At 35.8% G+C, this 19,119-nt stretch overlaps 2 protein-coding genes across 3 annotated transcripts; both read left to right on the forward strand.

The window, feature by feature from the left end:
* Window positions 1–906: 906 nt before the first annotated feature.
* Window positions 907–13,769, forward strand: btk (Bruton agammaglobulinemia tyrosine kinase). 2 transcript variants are annotated; one of them, XM_015036548.1, is made up of 18 exons: window positions 907–987; window positions 4,485–4,643; window positions 4,750–4,854; window positions 6,786–6,867; window positions 7,029–7,160; window positions 7,255–7,316; window positions 7,393–7,580; window positions 7,847–7,909; window positions 8,059–8,113; window positions 8,204–8,283; window positions 8,602–8,729; window positions 10,111–10,182; window positions 11,756–11,927; window positions 12,027–12,246; window positions 12,402–12,466; window positions 12,560–12,678; window positions 13,055–13,212; window positions 13,302–13,769. In XM_015036548.1, the coding sequence occupies exons 2-18, from the start codon at window positions 4,503–4,505 to the stop codon at window positions 13,371–13,373; spliced, it is 1,914 nt and encodes a 637-aa protein (XP_014892034.1). In that variant the 5' UTR covers window positions 907–987; window positions 4,485–4,502; the 3' UTR covers window positions 13,374–13,769. The 2 variants fall into 2 exon arrangements, with proteins under 2 accessions (XP_014892034.1, XP_014892033.1); XM_015036547.1 differs by having other exon boundaries at window positions 939–1,031.
* Window positions 13,770–14,980: 1,211 nt separating this feature from the next.
* timm8a (translocase of inner mitochondrial membrane 8 homolog A (yeast)) lies at window positions 14,981–19,003 on the forward strand. Its single transcript, XM_015036554.1, has 2 exons — window positions 14,981–15,220; window positions 18,199–19,003. The coding sequence occupies exons 1-2, from the start codon at window positions 15,110–15,112 to the stop codon at window positions 18,358–18,360; spliced, it is 273 nt and encodes a 90-aa protein (XP_014892040.1). The 5' UTR covers window positions 14,981–15,109; the 3' UTR covers window positions 18,361–19,003.
* The last annotated feature ends 116 nt before the right edge of the window (window positions 19,004–19,119 follow it).

Consider the following 19,119-nt stretch of genomic DNA (forward strand, 5'->3'; position numbering starts at 1 on the left):
TATATATATATATATATATATATATATATATACATAAATAATACCATTTTGCTTCCATTTATTGATGATGGATTTACCTGAACTCTAGCGGATGTTCAGGGCTTTAGAAACTGACTTTTGTGTCCATCTCCTGACTTTTACTTTTCAATAACCTTTTCTCTAATTTGCTTGAAGTGATCTTCAGTCTTCATTCTGTAGCCAGTAATACTGATTAACCACTCAGTAAACCTTTCAGACACAGGTGTTTTTAAAATAGAATCACTTGAAATACAGTCATTGTGCTCAGATAGTTTCTAGGCCACTCCCTGCTGAATTAGGTCAGACAATTTAAAGCAGTTAGGGTTATTTGTTTATTTTTTATATATATATTTATGTAATGATTATTTGTAGAAATTAGTTTTCACTTTGACATTTAAGGCTTTTTTTTGTCAAAATAAGTCACATTTTGTTGAATATAATTGATTTGTGAAAGCAACAAAAAGGGTAAAACATCCAAGAGGGTGAATAATTGTTATAGCCGCCGTACTTTAACCAGTTTGTTGTTAACTTTTATGAATATCTTTCCAGGCAAACTGTTACTTATACTGAAATGGTTTTGCTCCATCCTCTTAATTTAACACAAGTAAACAACATGCTTGCTTGTTTCCCTAAAGACCGCACTCTCTGTGGCCAGTAAAAGTGATCATTATTACATTTTTATTTCTTCCTCTCTAAACAGTTTCAAATTGTCATCGGACCAAACAAGAAAAATTGTCAGCCAAAAGTGCTTCTACATGCTGCAGCTAAATATGAGACTCTGAATAATGTTTAACCCGCCTCAAACTTATCACCAAAACTGTCCAGAAGGCTGATATGAAAATGAGCAGGAAGAAAAAGAGGAAGTAAGCTGAGCCGATTCCTCTCTGTGGGTGTGTTTTAACTTCTTGCATCACAGACTATCACACATTTTATGAAGAGCAAGCAGAAGCTTCATGTCACAGTTTTTAGGTGCGTTGTGTTTGCCTGATGCTTTGCTGTTTTCAGGTGCAGGGGTAAGTGACCATGCTGATTAAAACGCTGCGCTGTGAGGTCAGCCTGTATTTTCATTTCTGCTTTGAAAAGGTGTGAATTCTCAAGAGGTGTGAAGAGACAGCTGATCGTGTATTTAACTAGCCCTGAAACTCGTACGTTTATATGCAAATTTTAAAATAGCTTGCACCAAAACTGCTGAAGCGCATTCTAGATTAATTATTTGGGTGTCTTGTGTTTGTGAAATGCATGTTCATACAGCTTCATCTGCTGATGAATAAAAAGATTAAGCTTATCAGATAGTTTCATGTGGTTAGAGACTTAAGTTCATTTCTGCCAAGAGTGACATTTCTAGAAGAAGATATTTCACAGATCAACTCCAGGTTAAACTGGTGACTGAGAGCATTTTTGTCTCTTCTATATTTGCTCACTGGGAATTTTTTTTTCTAATGTACTTATCTGTAAGGAAACACCAGGGAAGAGGGCATCTTGGGACATTCCTGTTTGACAATGTGTATTAAGCTTTGGCTCTGTTTCCTGGCATTTATTATTATTTATTTCAAACTGATTGTTTCCTACGGGTTAATTCCTTGTGACCACGTAAAAAAAAAAAAACTTGGTAGAAATTGAGCTAAAACTGCCAATGCAATGTGTTTTATTTGAAAAGAATGTGAGCATGTATAGGTATTTATTTACTTTGACAAGGTCTACAGACTCAGAGAGTGTATTTAAAGTGTGCAAATTACCGTTTTTTGATAGCAATGTCAGGTAGAAGTGCTGCAGGGTATCGGGTTTCTTCTCCCTTCATGTTTCAGTGTAACCCTGATGCAACTTCCCTCTTTAGCTTGCCTGTGTCAGCCACCGTGAGTCAACTCTCTGTAAAAAAAAAAAAAAAAAAGACAAAAATAAGTACATTTTTTTTTGGTAGCCATGGTGTACATCAAATTGTAATTTATAGTTTGAAATGTTAAAATGCTACAGCGCAAAAAAATGGACCAGAATCAGATTATCTGAGCTGCCGGGTAAGTGATGTGAAAAAACAATGGTGGTGGCGAATGAGGAATGGGTAAACAATGTTTCTCAGAATGGGGAACATCACTCTGCGACTATGACGGCGCAAACAAGGCTAACGAGTGTTGTCGCTGCTGCGTTAAGAAATGTCACCGTCCTGGTGATAGCAGGGAGTGACTGAAGCTTCTTGTAGAGTTACTGTTCCAGTTCAGATGATAAAAGGAAGTGCTCACAGGCCCAAAATAGGTTTAGACTGAACTGAAAACACATCTGACAGAGACTCACTCACTGTGAGCTTTCAGCTGTGTGATGAAAACCTGAGGCTGACACTGTTGAACCGAACTTCCACCATGAGACGTTTACTGTGTTTCAAGAAAAAAAAGAAAAGGGGGGGTGGGAGGTCTGTGGATGCGGCACCACCTCTGGTTCTGCAACGGTTTCATCCAAAGCAGTCGTTACAACACACAGACTACATTTAGACAAATTATCGAGTCACAATTTCATTTTTTTCCACAATTTTATAACAAGTAACCCAAATTTAGGTGACATAAAACAATATTTTATGTTTTTTCTGTAATATAAAAGTATTATTTCTATAAGCTCTTCTTACAAAGTACATATCAGGAGCTTGCCTTTTAATCTAACAAGTTGGCATTTGTAGTTTTGGAGGTGAAACTTTCAGTTTCTGTGTTACAAGGTGGCAAAAACACACACACAAAAAAAAAACAGAAACAACACTGCTGCCATAAACTGAAATGACACCCTGCTTAATTTGCCTGTGTACCTTTAATCTGTATATTATACGCTGTAATAAATGTGTGTCAAAGAAAGGTCGCTTTGTGATATTTTATACGAGGTAATCTAGGTGAACCCGTTTCATGTTTCTCCAAACTCCGAGAACCTTTGTGAGATAAAGTTCTGGATCTCTGAATCTGATGTTCCTAATTTGAAGTATGAGCTCATTTGGTTTTCTTCTTGTGAAAAACAGATAAGCAGACATTTAAATTTGGTTTGATTTTCTTATCACTTTTAGGATAACACGGAAACATACGGGAAGTTTACTTATAAAACACAATTCGTACTCGGGGTAATTCAAAATACTTAACAGGAAAACAAAGGACCAGCGGTGAGAAGCAAACAAATAAAAAAGATTGCATACAAATAAGGAAAGTACAAAATGTCCCATCTTTTATTGTATTCCTAGCAACCATTGCCTTTGGTGACTGTAGGAGGCATTTTTTCCGCTGTCCTATTTGTTTATCCCATTCTGTCAATAACTCTCAACTTTGTGCAAACTGAAGGGTGGATGGTGGCAGAATATGAGAAAACAGGCCAGTTTTTTGTGTCTATTAGTTATAAAATGCTCGTATTACTTTCAATTTGAAATACAACTTTCTCTTTGTCCAGTACAACACAGAGACAAACAGGACAGACAACCACACTCACTCATACCTAAGGGCAATTTAGAAAGACGAATTAACCTAACAGACATGTTTTTTAGAGGAAGATAAGGAGAAAACCCAGGCATGTATGAGGAAAATATGCAAGCTTCATGCAGAAAGACCATAAAACCCAAGACCTTCTTGGTGCAAGACAACAGTGCTTTGTATTACTGCTTTCTAGTGAGAAAACCTGATCACAAAACGTTCTTTCATTCTTTCTATGGACCTCAAACATGCTGTCTCACGTAGGTTTTTACCACAAAATCAACATACGTGGACAAGAACATTTCTAAAATCATGATGACTTCAAATAAAAAAAAAACCAAAACCTTCCTCCCTATTATTAATGGGCATTGACGTCACGGCGGGAAGTATACGGTTCATGTTATCTGGAAGGTACCAAGACAATTTAAAAACTGGTCAATTTTTTTATCTTCTGCATGGAATTTTAGTTTTTTTCTATCATAAACAGTATGAAAATAAATAAGGAAAATCAAACAAACACTTCTTTTTTTGTTTGATTTTCATCACTAGTTTCTGATTTGCAAATCAAATTACTAAAGCAACCACGGGTTATTTATTTTGGGGCGGCTAAATTACAAATTCCCAAAGCAAGTCATATTTTACATCTCTGCCATATTGTCGCAGCTGAGGAAAACAGATATGCCAAAGGGGGAAATGCTGGAAACAAAGGGAGTTGCTTGCACGAAATGCAGAGTTCATGCAAACCAACTGTTAATCAGTCACTGATATGCACTCATGATGCAAGTCTCTTCCTTGCTTTGCAGATCTACGGTCTCTCATCTGTTACAGCAGCATTGCTGTGACTCTATGAAAAGCGAGTAGGCACTCAAAAATTCAGTGAAAGGAACTGGAAGAGCTGAATTAGAAACATAAGACCCAGTGGTGAAGGCGGGTGTAACTACAACACAAAAAGAGACCGCAGTCAAAGTGTGAAGTTGCTGTTTTACTCCATTCTGGTACCATAAACCGATTAACTATCGATCACGTGTTTCTTTGCAGATTAAGCGAAACTGAATCATGTCAGACAATCTAATGGAAGAAATCTTCATCAAACGATCTCAGCAGAAGAAGAAGACCTCTCCTCTAAACTACAAGGAGAGGTGGTTCATTCTCACCCAGGAAAAAATAGCCTACTATGATTTTGACTCTGAGAAAGGGGTGCGTGCCTGAAGACAAACTGAGCCACACTTGACATTATTTTGGGTGGTAACCTTAAACCTGCATTCTGTTTTTTTTTTTTTTTTTTCTGCCATTTGTTGAGCAGAAGCGGAAAGGTCTAAAAGGGGCAGTGGACCTAGAGAAGATTAAGTGTGTGGAGACGGTCCAACCAGAACCCAACGCCCCACAGGAGCGCATGTATGCATTCCAGGTAGATCTTTTCTCAACATACTCTTCAGAAATAAACTAAAATATAAAGTTCACTTGGTTTAATTTTGAACTCCTTCAAGCTTAAAACTGCTGAATTATCATCAAGTTATAATCAGCTGCTTTCAAGATGCATCACAACGAACAATTTTAACTTGTCTTTTTCTTTTCAAACTAAAACTGCAAGTGTCTGATTTTGTGAAAGTTCATTCTTAAGAAGTGAAACTGTTTCAGATAACAAGGGGCTTTCAGAAGCAGTCCAGGTGCCACTGTTTGTTAAGTAATGAAAGTAAGAAAGGTACCATGAGCCGTCAGGGAAATCAGAAAGTTTATCTCGTCAATATCCCACATGAGAAGTAAAGTAAATTAGAAAAATTCTCTAATTTAAAGCAACATAATATTTTAAATATATTTTTAAATGTCCTATTCTTATCTTCTTTTAGTTTAATTTAACTGACAATTTGTATTTATTAAGAAAAAAGTGAAAAATGTAAGAACTTCTGTATCACTTTGCAATGCCATGTTTAAAATGTCCCAAGTTTCAATAAACTATTTCGAAAGAAAAAAAAGCAAACATTTAAAATCATAATTCAGAAGATAAATTGTGACTTGTGAAAGTTTCTTCAAACTGTGGGATTCCTCAAGGATCAGAGCAGAAATATTTTCATTTTCTGTACTTCTAGCAGGCATCACTCAGATTTTAACTGCCTAAAATAAATAAAGTCTGGCTGATAATAATATTTTTTTTAAGTTTAAGTAAAATAGAAACAATGATTGTTAGCCTAAAATATACTTGAACATCAGTCAGGCAATTGATTTCTTTAATACATCTACAAAGTCCAGCGTTCAATATTTAAAACCGATTAAACTCTGAACTTAAAATTCAAATGCTTCTTTTAGTTGTGAGTTGTTGAATCCACTGAACTTGAAACGGCTGCTAATTGTATAATCCCATTTATTCGACTTGCTGGAATAGACAAAGCTTTTCTTTTTATTTCAAGTCATAAAAAAACAGCAGCTATTTCTTGTGACAGTCTGTCATATTTGATAATACATATCCAGTTTTATCTAGCCAACCTTCTAAACTCTAAATTCATATTAAAATATTATCTTCAGTCTCTTATTTCTGTTTACAAAACCAAATTTTTATTTTGCACTGTACTTTATAACTATGTCTGTAAAAGGCACTGTCAAACTGAAACATTTATTCATCGTTTATTTTATTTCCTAATGCAACAGTTTTAGTAAGTATGTAAAGATGGTTTTACTTGAAGAACAAAACATTGCAGGAGGAGACATTCAGGTTCCTGTATGTCTCAACAATAAAGAGAGAGAGAGCAAGAGAGAGAGAGTGAGAGAGAGAGAAATAGATGTTGATTTTATGATTTTCATCGCAATATCAATATAAATGCTCAAATCAAACACCTTATCAAATTGAATAAATAATAATTACATCTACTAAGGGAGGCAGTTATCCAAAACAACCTGATCGTATGTGAAAATATAATTGTTCCCCTTGTTAGATTAGGAATAAAGCTGTGATTGGCAACCTGCTTGAAGAGCTGGGATCAAATTCACAAGCCACATTCAGACATGATTACTGTTCACTTAACAGGAATCTCTCTGACAAAAAGAAGTGGGTCAAAAAGCAACATCCTATCTAAAAAAAACAGCTGAGAAACAAAGATTATGACACATATCAGTCTGGAAAGGGTCACACTACTGGTTTTTGAACTTGGCCCTGGAAGATAATTAGAATGATGTCAGATGTAAATGGTACCCAGTACAAATAGCTGCCAGCATATTTATCCAATGATGTCCAATAAAGTTTCAATATTATGAATATCCTGTTAAAAACATCCCAAAGTTCTGCTGATGGTACTGGAAGCAGATTTTGAGAACAGTGGTTTTAGTTGATTCTGGGTTTTTCCACAGATCATTTATGATGAAGGGCCGTTGTACATCTTCGCAAAAACTGACGACATTCGAGCATCGTGGATAAAGAAGCTAAAAGAATGTGAGTAAAACAGATTTAGACTTCAGCGCTGTGTTTATCTGATAAGCTTTGGTGTCTTTATCTCAACATCTTGTGTGACAGAGGAGTTGGATGCTCATGCAAATGCTGATTTTATGTAAATGTGCTGTGCATGAATTCACGCGTGCTAATGTTGCTCACAGTGGTCCGCTTCAACAAAGATCTGATGCAGAAGTACCATCCCTGTTTCTGGGTGGATGGGGTGTGGCTTTGCTGCCAGCAGGAAGTTAAACAAGCTATGGGCTGCAAAGTTCTGGAAAGTTCTGCTAAAAATGGTAAGAACGAGACTTCTGTCAGGGTTGAATTTGAAGCTGAATCAAAACATGAATTTTCGAAGTTTTAAATCACTGATGCATTCATTAACAACAGGTTTTAAATCTTCACCGAGTCGACGAATGTCCAGGAAACCACTTCCTCCAACCCCAACAGAGGTATTCCCAGTTCATTTAGATTCATATTGCAGACCAGTTTGTTCTGAATTTACTCAACAGCCTAAAATTGTTTCAGGAAAAGCCTGGTCGCCCTTTGCCTCCAGGACCACCTGAGCCTCCAGCACAGCCTGCAAGCATGACTGTAGTAGCTGAGTACGATTACGCACCAATGACCCCCCAGGACCTGGAGCTGAGGAAGGACGAGGAGTACACCATCCTGGAGAGGTCCGACCCCAACTGGTGGAAAGCCAGAGACAAATACGGGTGAGGCAGCTTTAACACAGCAAAGCAAAACAACACAGATTTGCAGTCCTGCACTTACACAAAAATATATTAATCCTAAGCGTCTCCATCCTTTGGGGCATAAGAATGTGAAATAGGAACCCTTTGCACCACGATGAGTGAAAAAGAAAAAGGAACAACCTCAGAATATCTGAATACTTTGAACTTTAAAAATAAAATGCATTATGCTTCCAAAAGACATATTTTTTGATGATTTGACACTTTTGTGGCCTTTTTTTTTTCTGCAGGAAAGAAGGCTACATACCAAGTAATTATGTGGTGGAAGCAGAAAAGGGGCTTGAAAGATTTGAGTGAGTACAAAAATACTGTTCTGCCCACAAATTGGTGTTTGATATTGTACATGTCTGTTTTAAGTAAGCTTAATTGTTTCAATCATCTGAATTTTATTGTGTAACCCCATAGTACATTCTTAAAGTGATTATGACGTTTATTTTCACAGCTGGTACTGCAAAAATATGAATCGGAGTCAAGCAGAGCAGCTTTTAAAATCTGAGGTAAACACAATAACTGCTTGATTTATCTGTTTGTCCTCATATTAACTGTAAGAAGCTTTAAAATGATGAAATGCGGGTTTCCCTTCTCAGAACAAAGACGGAGGTTTCCTGATACGAGACTCAAGCAAAGCCGGGAAATACACTGTGTCTCTGCTCACCAAAGGTGGCGTGTAAGTAACCTCACTGGGTTGAAACACTACTGCCATTTATATAGTTCATCCCCTGGCTCCACTCATGCATGAACTTATGAAAAGAAGAACTGTGCGTACTGAAAGCGGAAACTGCAGACCACAGAGGGACGGAGATGTAAATTATTCATGCAAAACTTGGGTTAATCTGTCTGCAGAACCATTTTTTATTTATTTATTTTTTATTTTTTTGTTCATCTCAGTCTGAAGCCAACTGGGGATAACAGTGAGGAGATATTAGCTGCACAGCCATAATTAAAATCATACTGGCTTCATGTGATATTCTCATTTTCTCTACAGGGAAACAGGTGGAAGCTGCAGACATTATAACATCTGCACGACCCCTCAGGGCCAGTTTTACCTGGCAGAAAAGCATCATTTCAACACTATCCCGGAGCTGATCAACTATCACCAGCACAACGCAGCAGGTCAATGCTACATCCGTGACAGCCGAAATAACTCTTTTTACAAGCTGCAACTATCTTTACCTGACATCTATTGCAAAAGAAACTAGAAATAATAAGCTTTACCTGATTGATTTCAGGGTGGCTTTGTGGCCTTACCCGTTGGTTCTGACTTTTACTCATTACAATCAAACAATCATAGTTTTAAAAATGTGCTGCAAAAGTCTGAATGTGGTAGCAGTTTTGATTCTAACAGCAAGTGGAGGAATTACACGAAATTCCTCATTTACGCAACACATTGCATGCGTTTAATGCCATAACTCTAAAAAAGTGTAACAATATATGGTCTTGGTTGGTTTATCTATAAACAAAATTCACAGGATTGTCTAGAAATTAGACAATCAAGATTTTTTTTTTTTTTTAGTATTTGACCCACTAACCTACAATTATGAAGTCAATGAGGAGAAAATTGGTCAATTCTACTACAGTATGTTTTGACAGAAAGAACTCTAGAACTGGTTTGGTTCACTTGCCTCCAAACATTTGTTGAGAACTGCAACACCCATTTCCATCTGTCTTGAGAATCAATCATCTAGTAGTTTTATGCATCTCTAAATTTAATTCTTGTTAAGTTTTTTACATTTCTTATTTTTATTTTTCTTCTAAGGCTCAAGGTCATATAATGTGTTACTATGACATTTTCTTGTCAGGATGTACTCTTGAACCTAAAAGTGTCTAAAGTACACAAACAGGATATGTGAGGTTGTGTCATACCACTTCAAAACTCATTAGATGGCTTATTTATGACTAAAACTGTTTGTTTCTTGAAATGAATTGACAAGAAAACCATCAGTTTTGGCAGCATTATACATTAATGTAGGTCAAGATGTTGTTGAGGGAGCTGTATACCAGTAAAAGAATCATTGCAGAAATTATAAGTAAGTTTTAAATTTGCTATAAATCTAAAATATAGTCAGTACTACCGAGACTAGAACTGGGCAGCAGAATCATGAAGCTTACATGACTATAAATCATGTTTCTCCTTCGATTCTGCATGTTCATACAAACTTGTTTGTTTACTTCGATAACTTGGTTCCAGAGTCCCTCCAGGTGCAGCAGCAGGTTTAATTTGGTAAAGCTCATTACTCTTCCTAGATACTGACACACATAGCATGATGTTAAATTAAACTCTTTACATCAGTTAAATTTATTTATATAGGTCACGGCCAACATAAAGCTGTCTTCAGGTGCTATAATGGGGATGGTTTCCTAGTCATAAGATACAGAAAATAAAAAATGCTGATTCAAGCTAAACTGCACAGGAAAATCAGCAGACTTTAGGCTCACTAATATGCACCTCTTTTTAACTTGCCTATGTGGTTTTGTTTTTTTTCCCAATCACCAGGTATGGTCAGCAGGCTGAAGCACATTGTATCCAATCGGGCACGACCTCCATCCACAGCAGGACTGGGTTACGGTAAGAGCGTATTTGAACTACAATTAGTCAAACTTTCAAGTAATTCACCTGGCATGACTGGCTCTATCATTGTTCTCTATCAAAACATAGCAGTTCCAGTTATTAATGTTTTAAAGCTGGAGGTACACATGACAACACATTTTTTTCTTATTAAAAAGTGTTGACACCCCGCCTCTCGCCCGGAACGTTAGCTGGAGATAGGCACCAGCACCCCTCCCGACCCCACTGAGGGACAAGGGTGTTCAGAAAATGGATGGATGGATGGAAAAAGTGTTGACCCTAAATTTGCTTTGTACTCTAAAAATAAAAATAACCACTTTTGAAGCACTTTTATAAGACACAATTTAGTCTCTCATATTTAGGAGCTTTATAATAGAGTTTCCTAAATTGCTCTTGTGTGAAAACAGCTGATGCCGCTGGTGCACTATGTGATATGAGAGACTTTTGTCTCTAGACCTCCTTCTCTTTGTGCTGCAATTAAAAAGCATGTATTGTGCACAAAGTATAGGATTGTCTTAAAAAACTGAAGCCAAAGATAAACTGGTCAATCTGAAATAACCAGAAAACAGTAGATGTCTAAACTTTAAGGAAACATTCTACACTTTCGACATTTGCTTAATTTATTCTCTGCAGAATAATTTGTTTCAAGATAAGTCCTAATTGCCTCACAGAATTTGGATTTTCCGTGTTCACAGGCAGAAAAATGAGAAGTCCTTACTTCAAAATTCTTGAAGTTAAACTATAAATTTAATATCCAATATGGCTGCAAACCCAAAGAAAGTAGGGAACATTAAATTGACTGTGACTCATTAAACCAATCTGTAAAATGTCTACATGTGAACATGTACCAGTCGATTTTGAACACACAAAACAGAGATAAATATATTGTTACATACTCCAATTGCTAACAATGGTTAGCACTAGAAAAACTAGAGAATCCAACTGTTTTCTGAGTTGGAATCAGAACATTTTCAGGTGAGATGCCACAAAAACTGGAAGTATTTACATTCAGAGCTGGAGTAATTTTTGGCAGTGTATAAAAACATAATTAGTGCTAAAATCAAAAACCACTGAAATGTTTTAGTTGTCAGCTAGCCTCTCCAAAGCTAATGTTATTTAAAATATATATGTACAAGTTTAAATTCATTTTCAGGTATTACATCTTCTATTTCTGTTCTCTGTAACAGCGAATCATTGAAATATGATTGTTAGCATCTCCACTAATGACTAAAATATGATGTTTTTTGCTGCTGTTTGTCTCAGTTTGTGGTTGAGTTACGTTTCTTAGTAGTTTAGCTACCTGCTAATGTATTTAATGATAGTAAACTAGTACTGTTTAATATTACAGTATTAGTTTGTCATGGAATAAGAAGATAAAAAACATGAAAATATTTTAAATGGAGTTATTGCTACTGTCTTTATACAAATTAGCTATTTAATCTTATATCTTTGGTCAAGCTGACGCACTGTTTTCACACATCTCTGCAAGGGAGCTTAAAATAAACTTGTCAGTTTTACTTCTAAGCTTGTGCTGCCAAGTTTCAAGCACTGAAATGCATCTTACTTTCTTCAGGTGTGTGGGAGATCGACCCTCGTGATCTAACATTCATCAAAGAGCTGGGAAATGGCCAGTTTGGAGTGGTGAAGTATGGAAAGTGGCAGGGCCAGCATGATGTGGCCATTAAGATGATTAAAGAGGGCTCCATGTCTGAGGATGATTTCATAGAAGAAGCCAAAATCATGATGTAAGGTTTCAGAACTTATGTGTCAAATGAGGAAAGCTATACTACATAAATGCTTTGGAAAAAAAAGCCTAAACTTTCTTCTAATTTTGCTCAAACAAGGAAGCTACGCCATGAGAATTTGGTGCAGCTGTACGGCGTCTGCACCAAACAAAGACCTATTTATATTGTGACTGAGTTCCTTGCAAATGGCTGCCTTCTGACATACCTAAAAGAAGGCCTGAAGCAGCACCCAACAACCGTCCAACTTCTTGAGATGTGTAAAGACGTTTCAGAGGGCATGGCATATCTTGAAGCACAGCAGTACATCCACAGAGACCTGGTGAGCGACAAGGACGTTCTATTAATAAACAGTAGCAAAACCTCTCAGTCAGTTCCAATTAGGGACAGGATAACCTGTGGTTTGGTATTACATGATAAGGCTAGAAGTTTAATGATTTTGCTCGATCCACAATGTGTTGTTTGTTTTATCTTTAGGCTGCCAGGAACTGTCTAGTAGATGCTAATGGTACAGTGAAAGTGACTGACTTTGGTCTGTCAAGGTAAAGCGTTTAATGTGTAACAAAATGAAAAAAACCAAAATGAAACAGGCATGTGAGTGTACAATGTGGTGTTAAAAATCCTTTTCCTCCTAGATATGTTTTGGATGATGAGTACACAAGCTCAGCAGGCTCAAAGTTCCCAGTTCGCTGGTCACCTCCAGAAGTACTGCTTTACTGCAAATTCAGCAGCAAGTCTGACATCTGGGCCTACGGTGAGAAGTCACAGCTGTTCATTTCTTCTTATTGACTGCCAGTGAAATTACAAGTGTGGTGGTTTTAAACTTTAAAAAGTGAACTTTACCATCTGTTTATACAATTTGCAAACTTTATCCATGGACTTTGTGTCTGATTATGGCAGTATCTGGTGCAGTGTTTGCATAAAACATTGAGGCCTTTATGCTAGTTTTCTATCTGAAACCACAGACAAAAAATGTCTGAAAACTGTCAGGTACTAAGCAGACAACAAACTTTAGTGGACATTCAGAAAGCCTGGAAAGAGGTGACATATGATAATGAATCAAGACTTTGGTACAGCTTTGTTTCTGAATGGTTTAGACTCTAAATACCTCATTTTTTGTTCTTTATCAGGCGTTTTAATGTGGGAGGTGTACACTCTGGGGAAGCTTCCATATGAACGCCTCAACAACACGGAGATAGTGGATCAGGTGTCCCGAGGCCTGCGCCTTTTCCGTCCTCAGCTGGCCAATGAGAAGGTCTACAGCATCATGACAAGCTGTTGGTCTGATGTAAGCTCTTTTCCTCTCACACACTGAGCCTAAGAAAATACTGAAATAAAAAAAAAGGTTAACAATCAATATTTGCCTTTGTTTTACAGAAAGCAGATGAGAGACCCACCTTTCAGGAGCTGGCACTGAATGTTCAGGATTTGCTGTATGAACTCCAATAGACCTGAGAATAATTTATGTAACACAAAAAACCTCTCTGATCCCCAGAGAAAAGCTCCTCATGGATCCCTGAAGACAAAGCATCGTTAATACAATTGAAACCGTGAATGTGGGGAGTGAGCAGCATTTTAAGGCTTATCTAGAATGTGAATAGGTTTAATGCAAATGTCACTTTTAGTCACTAGCTTTCTCATCACATTAATAAAAATGCAGTCCTATGAATCATATTTAGAATTTTTTTATATATATTATACTGAAGGTTGCTCAATTAAAACATGATATTTTTGTTTCTTGTACTCTGTGAAATCATTGCAAACACCTTTGTATGTGAAAATAAGCTTTGTAAGCTAATATGTGTTGCACAAATAAACACCAAGTAAGAAGGGCTTGCAAATGTATGAGATACAAATATCAACAGTTTTTAGTTTATAGTTTATTTGCACAAGCATTTTTAAACAAAGCAGATGGTAGTTATTTTTTTAAAAAAGCATAGAAAAATATCTGGAAGCATTACTGAACTTTAAAAAAAAATCCTCATTTACCCATCCGTTGCTTTCCCCCAACAAAACTAATAAAATACCACAAAAAGCATAAACATTAAAATACTATATAATAAATAGGATAATTAATACATATTTTGTGTTTCTTAAACAAAGACAGACTTTATATATACCAAGTCTCCCCCAACTCATTTTTATAGCATTATCATGTTCAATATTTTATATATTAATCTAATACATAGCTTGTAAAATATAAGTAATTACGTGACTTATATTTTGAAAAATTCATGCAAAGTACAAGTTAGATGAACGTAAACATATAAATACATGAAATGCAGGTCTGATGTATGCAGCAAGGCCGTCTTACATTTCATAACAGTTTGTTTTTAGAGGTATGAGTGGACAGGTGTGGATGAGACATTTTTATTGGAGAGTTTCATCAAGCTTTAAAATTTTTGTGTCAATTTAAAAAAAACATTAAACAGTCAGAGGTGGACAGAGTCACCAAAAATTGTAATTCAATAAGAGCAGCACTACTTTGAATATCTTTACTCAAGTAAAAGTCAAAAGTAGCTGTCCAAGAAATTACTCAAGAAAGAGTAAAACAATATTCTGTAAAAGGTTACTCATTTACTGAGTAACTGATCATAACATCTCATGTAATATAAAATAATGTCATCAGACAAACAGAAAAATATAAAGATATAAAGCTAAAGTAAAAGATGGAAACACTTTCTAAATCAGTTTATTTCAAAACAGAACATATGAAATTAATACTCACAGTATTAAGTTAGTATTAACACAATGTTCTATTTTACCCTGTTAGGATAAAGTAAAGTGAAAGTAAAAACACTGCATTAAAACCACTCCTTTAAAAAAAATGTTTTTTACTCAAGCAAATGAAGCAAATTACTATCCACACGTGGTTGCAATTTCAGGCTAATAAAGACTAATAAAAATGTGCCGAACGTCTTTTTTTAGAAATATAATATAATATAATATAATATAATATAATATAATATAATATAATATAATATAATATAATTTGGGGGAAAAAATTGTCAATTTCTCATGAAGTTACGCATACGTGACCTTCTGTTACACAAACGCGCTTCGTGATTGGCTGAACGACTTCCGGCTTCCTGTTGTTCATTCCCACACGTGAAGGTCAGCAAAAAACAGCCTTCTCGCGTTTATAATTAGAATAAATATCGGAACTTCGACGTTTTATAGCAGATATGGACGGCCAAGGAGCTTCAGCGGACCCTCAGCTTCAACATTTCATCGAAATCGAGTCTCAGAAACAGAGATTTCAGCAGCTGGTGCATCAAATGACTGAGGTTTGCTGGGTAAGAGACGAGCACAGTCCAGCATGTTGATTTTCTATCAATTTCTTTACGACAGGGACTTGTGCAGTTGGAGCAGCTATAGACAGATTACATGTTGTGCTTGTTGTAAACATCCAATAATTTCCTAAAGTAAATGCTGCTTCCTAATAAACTGATGGCTGAACATATTGTTCATTATAGACATACGGGAAACTTAGACGCCGCTTCTCAGCTTAGTTTTATCTTCACATATTTACTTTCCGTCTGCGCTGAATGGACCTTAATTAAAGAGAATGGTTATATTTATCTTCCCACTGTAAAATAAAAATAGGCTAATAACTTGGCTGAGTAAGAACAAGAAAAACAGCGTAAATACAAAACTCTTGAATTTAATTTTTTATTTGTTGCTGGGTACCTTTTTAGCATAATATAAAACGTTTTGCATACAAATCACAAAATGGGGTTTTCTTGGCACATGCTGCAGGTACAATAAAAGGAGTATAAAACACCGCTGGACCTAAAAGCTTGTTTCAAACGTCACATTACGTCACTCACAACCAATGCCACGTGCTGTTTCAACAGTTAAGCTTCAATTCAACTCAGAAATACTTAATAATACCAAAGGGAAATTAAATGTTGAAACTCATATCATCCAAGGTTCCTTAAAGCGTTTTAGAGACTGATGTCTGTGGTTAGAAAGGATCTCCTGTAGCAAGCTGTGTTACAGCGTATCTAAAGAAGCTTCTGACTGATGACACTGTGCTGTTGTTGCCCAAAATTTTCTTGATTTTATAAATAATCGATCTTTGAGACACTTTTATAAGATACAATTTAGTATCTTATGTTTATGAGGCTTTTAATGGAGTTTCTGCATTTTGTTGTTGTGTGAAAACTGTTGATGCAGCCAGCCAGGTCTATGTTACATGAGACTTGTTTGGTTTGTAATTTTGTGTATAAAATTATTTAAGCAATATTTAGAAAAATACTAATACCATAGAAATCTTAATACTAACTTACAAATGCATAAGAGACAGTTTTTTTTATTGATCGTTTTGCTGCACATTTTCACCCTCTAATTGATTTATTTTATTATTGCCATTCAGTATTGTTACCTCCTACATAATAGCCACATTATTCAGATATTACCCAGATTTATCACGGTGGTCTGAAGGGTAAAACACCACTAATAATATCTACCCAAACTTTAAAAAACAACAAAAACACTTAATTTATGCTCTTTTAACAATCTATCTCACTGATGAGGACCACAAACTCATCTAAAACCTTGTACGTTGTACTCGGGATTATCAGAGGATAAGGAAAGTGAACAGCATTATTGGCTTTCCTTTAAGCATCTTAAGCTGGGACTTCCACTGTCCTGACAAGTTTTTACACCAACAGACTGGTGTTTGTTTTACAATTTAAAAACCGGGGATCAACTGAACCTGCTGCGAGATTAGAGACTACAGGATTTATCAACTAAAGCCAATTTAGCGCATCAAGCTCTCATGGAAACTTGTGAGGGCGACAGCATTCTTAGTATCCAGACAGGCTATATTTCTGTTCCACTTTTAGCAGTGACTTTTAATGTTGTTCTTAATCTACAAATATTCCTGTCTTGACAGATGTTTGAATGAGACTACAAATAAACATTGAATTTTTGATAAATTTTTTCTGTGGAAAATATTCTATTCAGAACTCGCAATTCTTTAAATTAGGTCAGATTTTTATTTTTATTGAATAAATTCATGAATTTCTTGGTTTATTTCAAAAAGGCCTTTCATTTTTTTTTACTGTATTTCAGTGTTAAATATCCTAGTGTCTCTTTGTTTTTTTTATTACTGTGTGTTTGTTATTCAGTGATAGCATTATACTCAGTGCATTTGTGCTCATGAAGTTGTGTAGTTTGTTTTTACTTCTAAACTTGTTTGCGGTTATTTTACGTACTGGACTGCGTCCACATCCGCCTCAAAACATTCAATGAATGAGGTCGAGTCGGTTTCCCTCACAAACTACAGACTCTAGTCTTCACACTAACTGAATTTAGTGCAGACTGGCCACAACAAGTTTACTTCTCACTGAGATGTGTTGTAATTACACCTGTAGGCCTCTGGGTGGCAGTGTAAAAAAATAAGTTTCATCTGGACCATTTTTTGTTTTTCTGTTTCTGTTCTTTTAAAATATTGAGCTAAATTGTCCTCCAGAAATATTTTTTTATTCACACTAAAATAGTTCTGTTGTTGTAATAGAATCAAATATCTGTGAAGAACAAATATTTTTATTGCATTCTTTTTTCTGTGTACAAGTATTAATATTTGAGTTTTAGTTTATTTTTAGTAATCATCTGGATCTGAAATGTAATTTAACATGCATTGTTGCAATTTTGTAGTAGTGCATATGTTCATATAAAACTGATCAAATCTTTTGCAGTTTATCAAACTAATGTAGGTGCAAAAGCTTTTGAATATGTGACAATTTATTGCTCATTAGACTGTTTTGTGCTTGTACTTAAATTATAAAAAAAAAAAAATCTATTCATAAACATGACTCTGACACCACAAGTGGCTCTTTAGACTATCAGTATCAGTAATGTTTTTTTGGACTGTTTTTCTTACCAAGTTGGAACCTTTGTGCTTTTTCTAAATATGTATCCTTCCACTTTTTGTGAATGTTTCATTTTTTTTCTCTCTTTCAGAAATAGAATAGAAGTAAAATAACATTCTGTACAAATGACAACACATTAGATACTTATCAAAGATTACAAGCTATTTTTTCATGGAAGGTCTTGTAACATTTGCAGCTACAAAAGTTTATTTTTGCTAAACTGAAGGCTTTACAGGGGAGATCCCTGGCTTAACCAGTGTGTGCATGCATCCTGTCTCTTTAATCTAAAGTAGGCTTTCCTGCAGAAGAATATAGTAGAGTGAAGGATTTTCCTCTGTTTGACGTGGATCGGTCTCGAAAATGTTTCTTCTAATAGTTTATGTCTGTGTCTTTAGGAGAAATGCATGGATAAACCGGGACCCAAGCTGGATTCCAGGTCTGAAATCTGTTTCGTTAACTGTGTGGAGCGATTTATAGACACAAGCCAGTTCATCCTGAACAGACTGGAACAGACTCAGAAGAGCAAGGGAGGATTCTCTGAGACAATGTTGGACTAAAAACTGTAACTGGAAGTTTGATAGAAAAAAAAAAAGTTAAAAAAAAAATAAAAAGGACCCATTTTCTGCACTGACTGGGAACCCTGTTTGGTCCCGACTCAGCTGTCTGTACAGTAAGCTGAAGAAGAGTCCAGTCAGCTGGGAAACAGAACCACAACAAGTGTTACCTTGGAAACAAGTGCCTGACATCTAAACCATGTACAGACCTGGGTAAAAGTTTAGGGTTGTGTTTTGTGACTACAGGAAGACGAGCGTTGCAAAATATTGAGATGGTGGTTTGTTGCTGACTCTGTCAGCTTTTTGAATTCATGTAAGTGGAAAGTTCAGACTGTGAAGTTTGATTATGAGGAGATGTTTTTCAGATACATGGACCAAAAATCAATGTCGGTAAAATCACCCTGCAACCTCTTGACTGAAGATCAGTGTTCAACAGACTGGACTGTAAATATGCAATAAACAAAATGCCAAATAAGTGTGTGCATCCTTTTTAAAATGCTTGTGCATTTGCACAAGCATTTGTAGCTGCACACTCTTTCTAAATTCCCTGACTTTTGTGATGTAGAAAGAGATCATTTCAAAGCTAATCTCCGTCTGGTAAAGCCATGTTTTTGTTGATTTGTCTTTAGGCGATTTAAAAAAAAAATGCTAAAAGATGAAGTTCCTCTTCCATCTTCCACTTTTTACTGAAGCCTGAAGGTTTTGTGTCAACACCAGATATTTGAAACTCTACTTATTTTCTGCTAGTTCCACTCCCAAAGA

This window comes from Poecilia latipinna, unplaced genomic scaffold (assembly GCF_001443285.1).
Source record: "Poecilia latipinna isolate Pla-1442-1.1 unplaced genomic scaffold, P_latipinna-1.0 Scaffold372, whole genome shotgun sequence".
Taxonomy (NCBI): domain Eukaryota; kingdom Metazoa; phylum Chordata; class Actinopteri; order Cyprinodontiformes; family Poeciliidae; genus Poecilia; species Poecilia latipinna.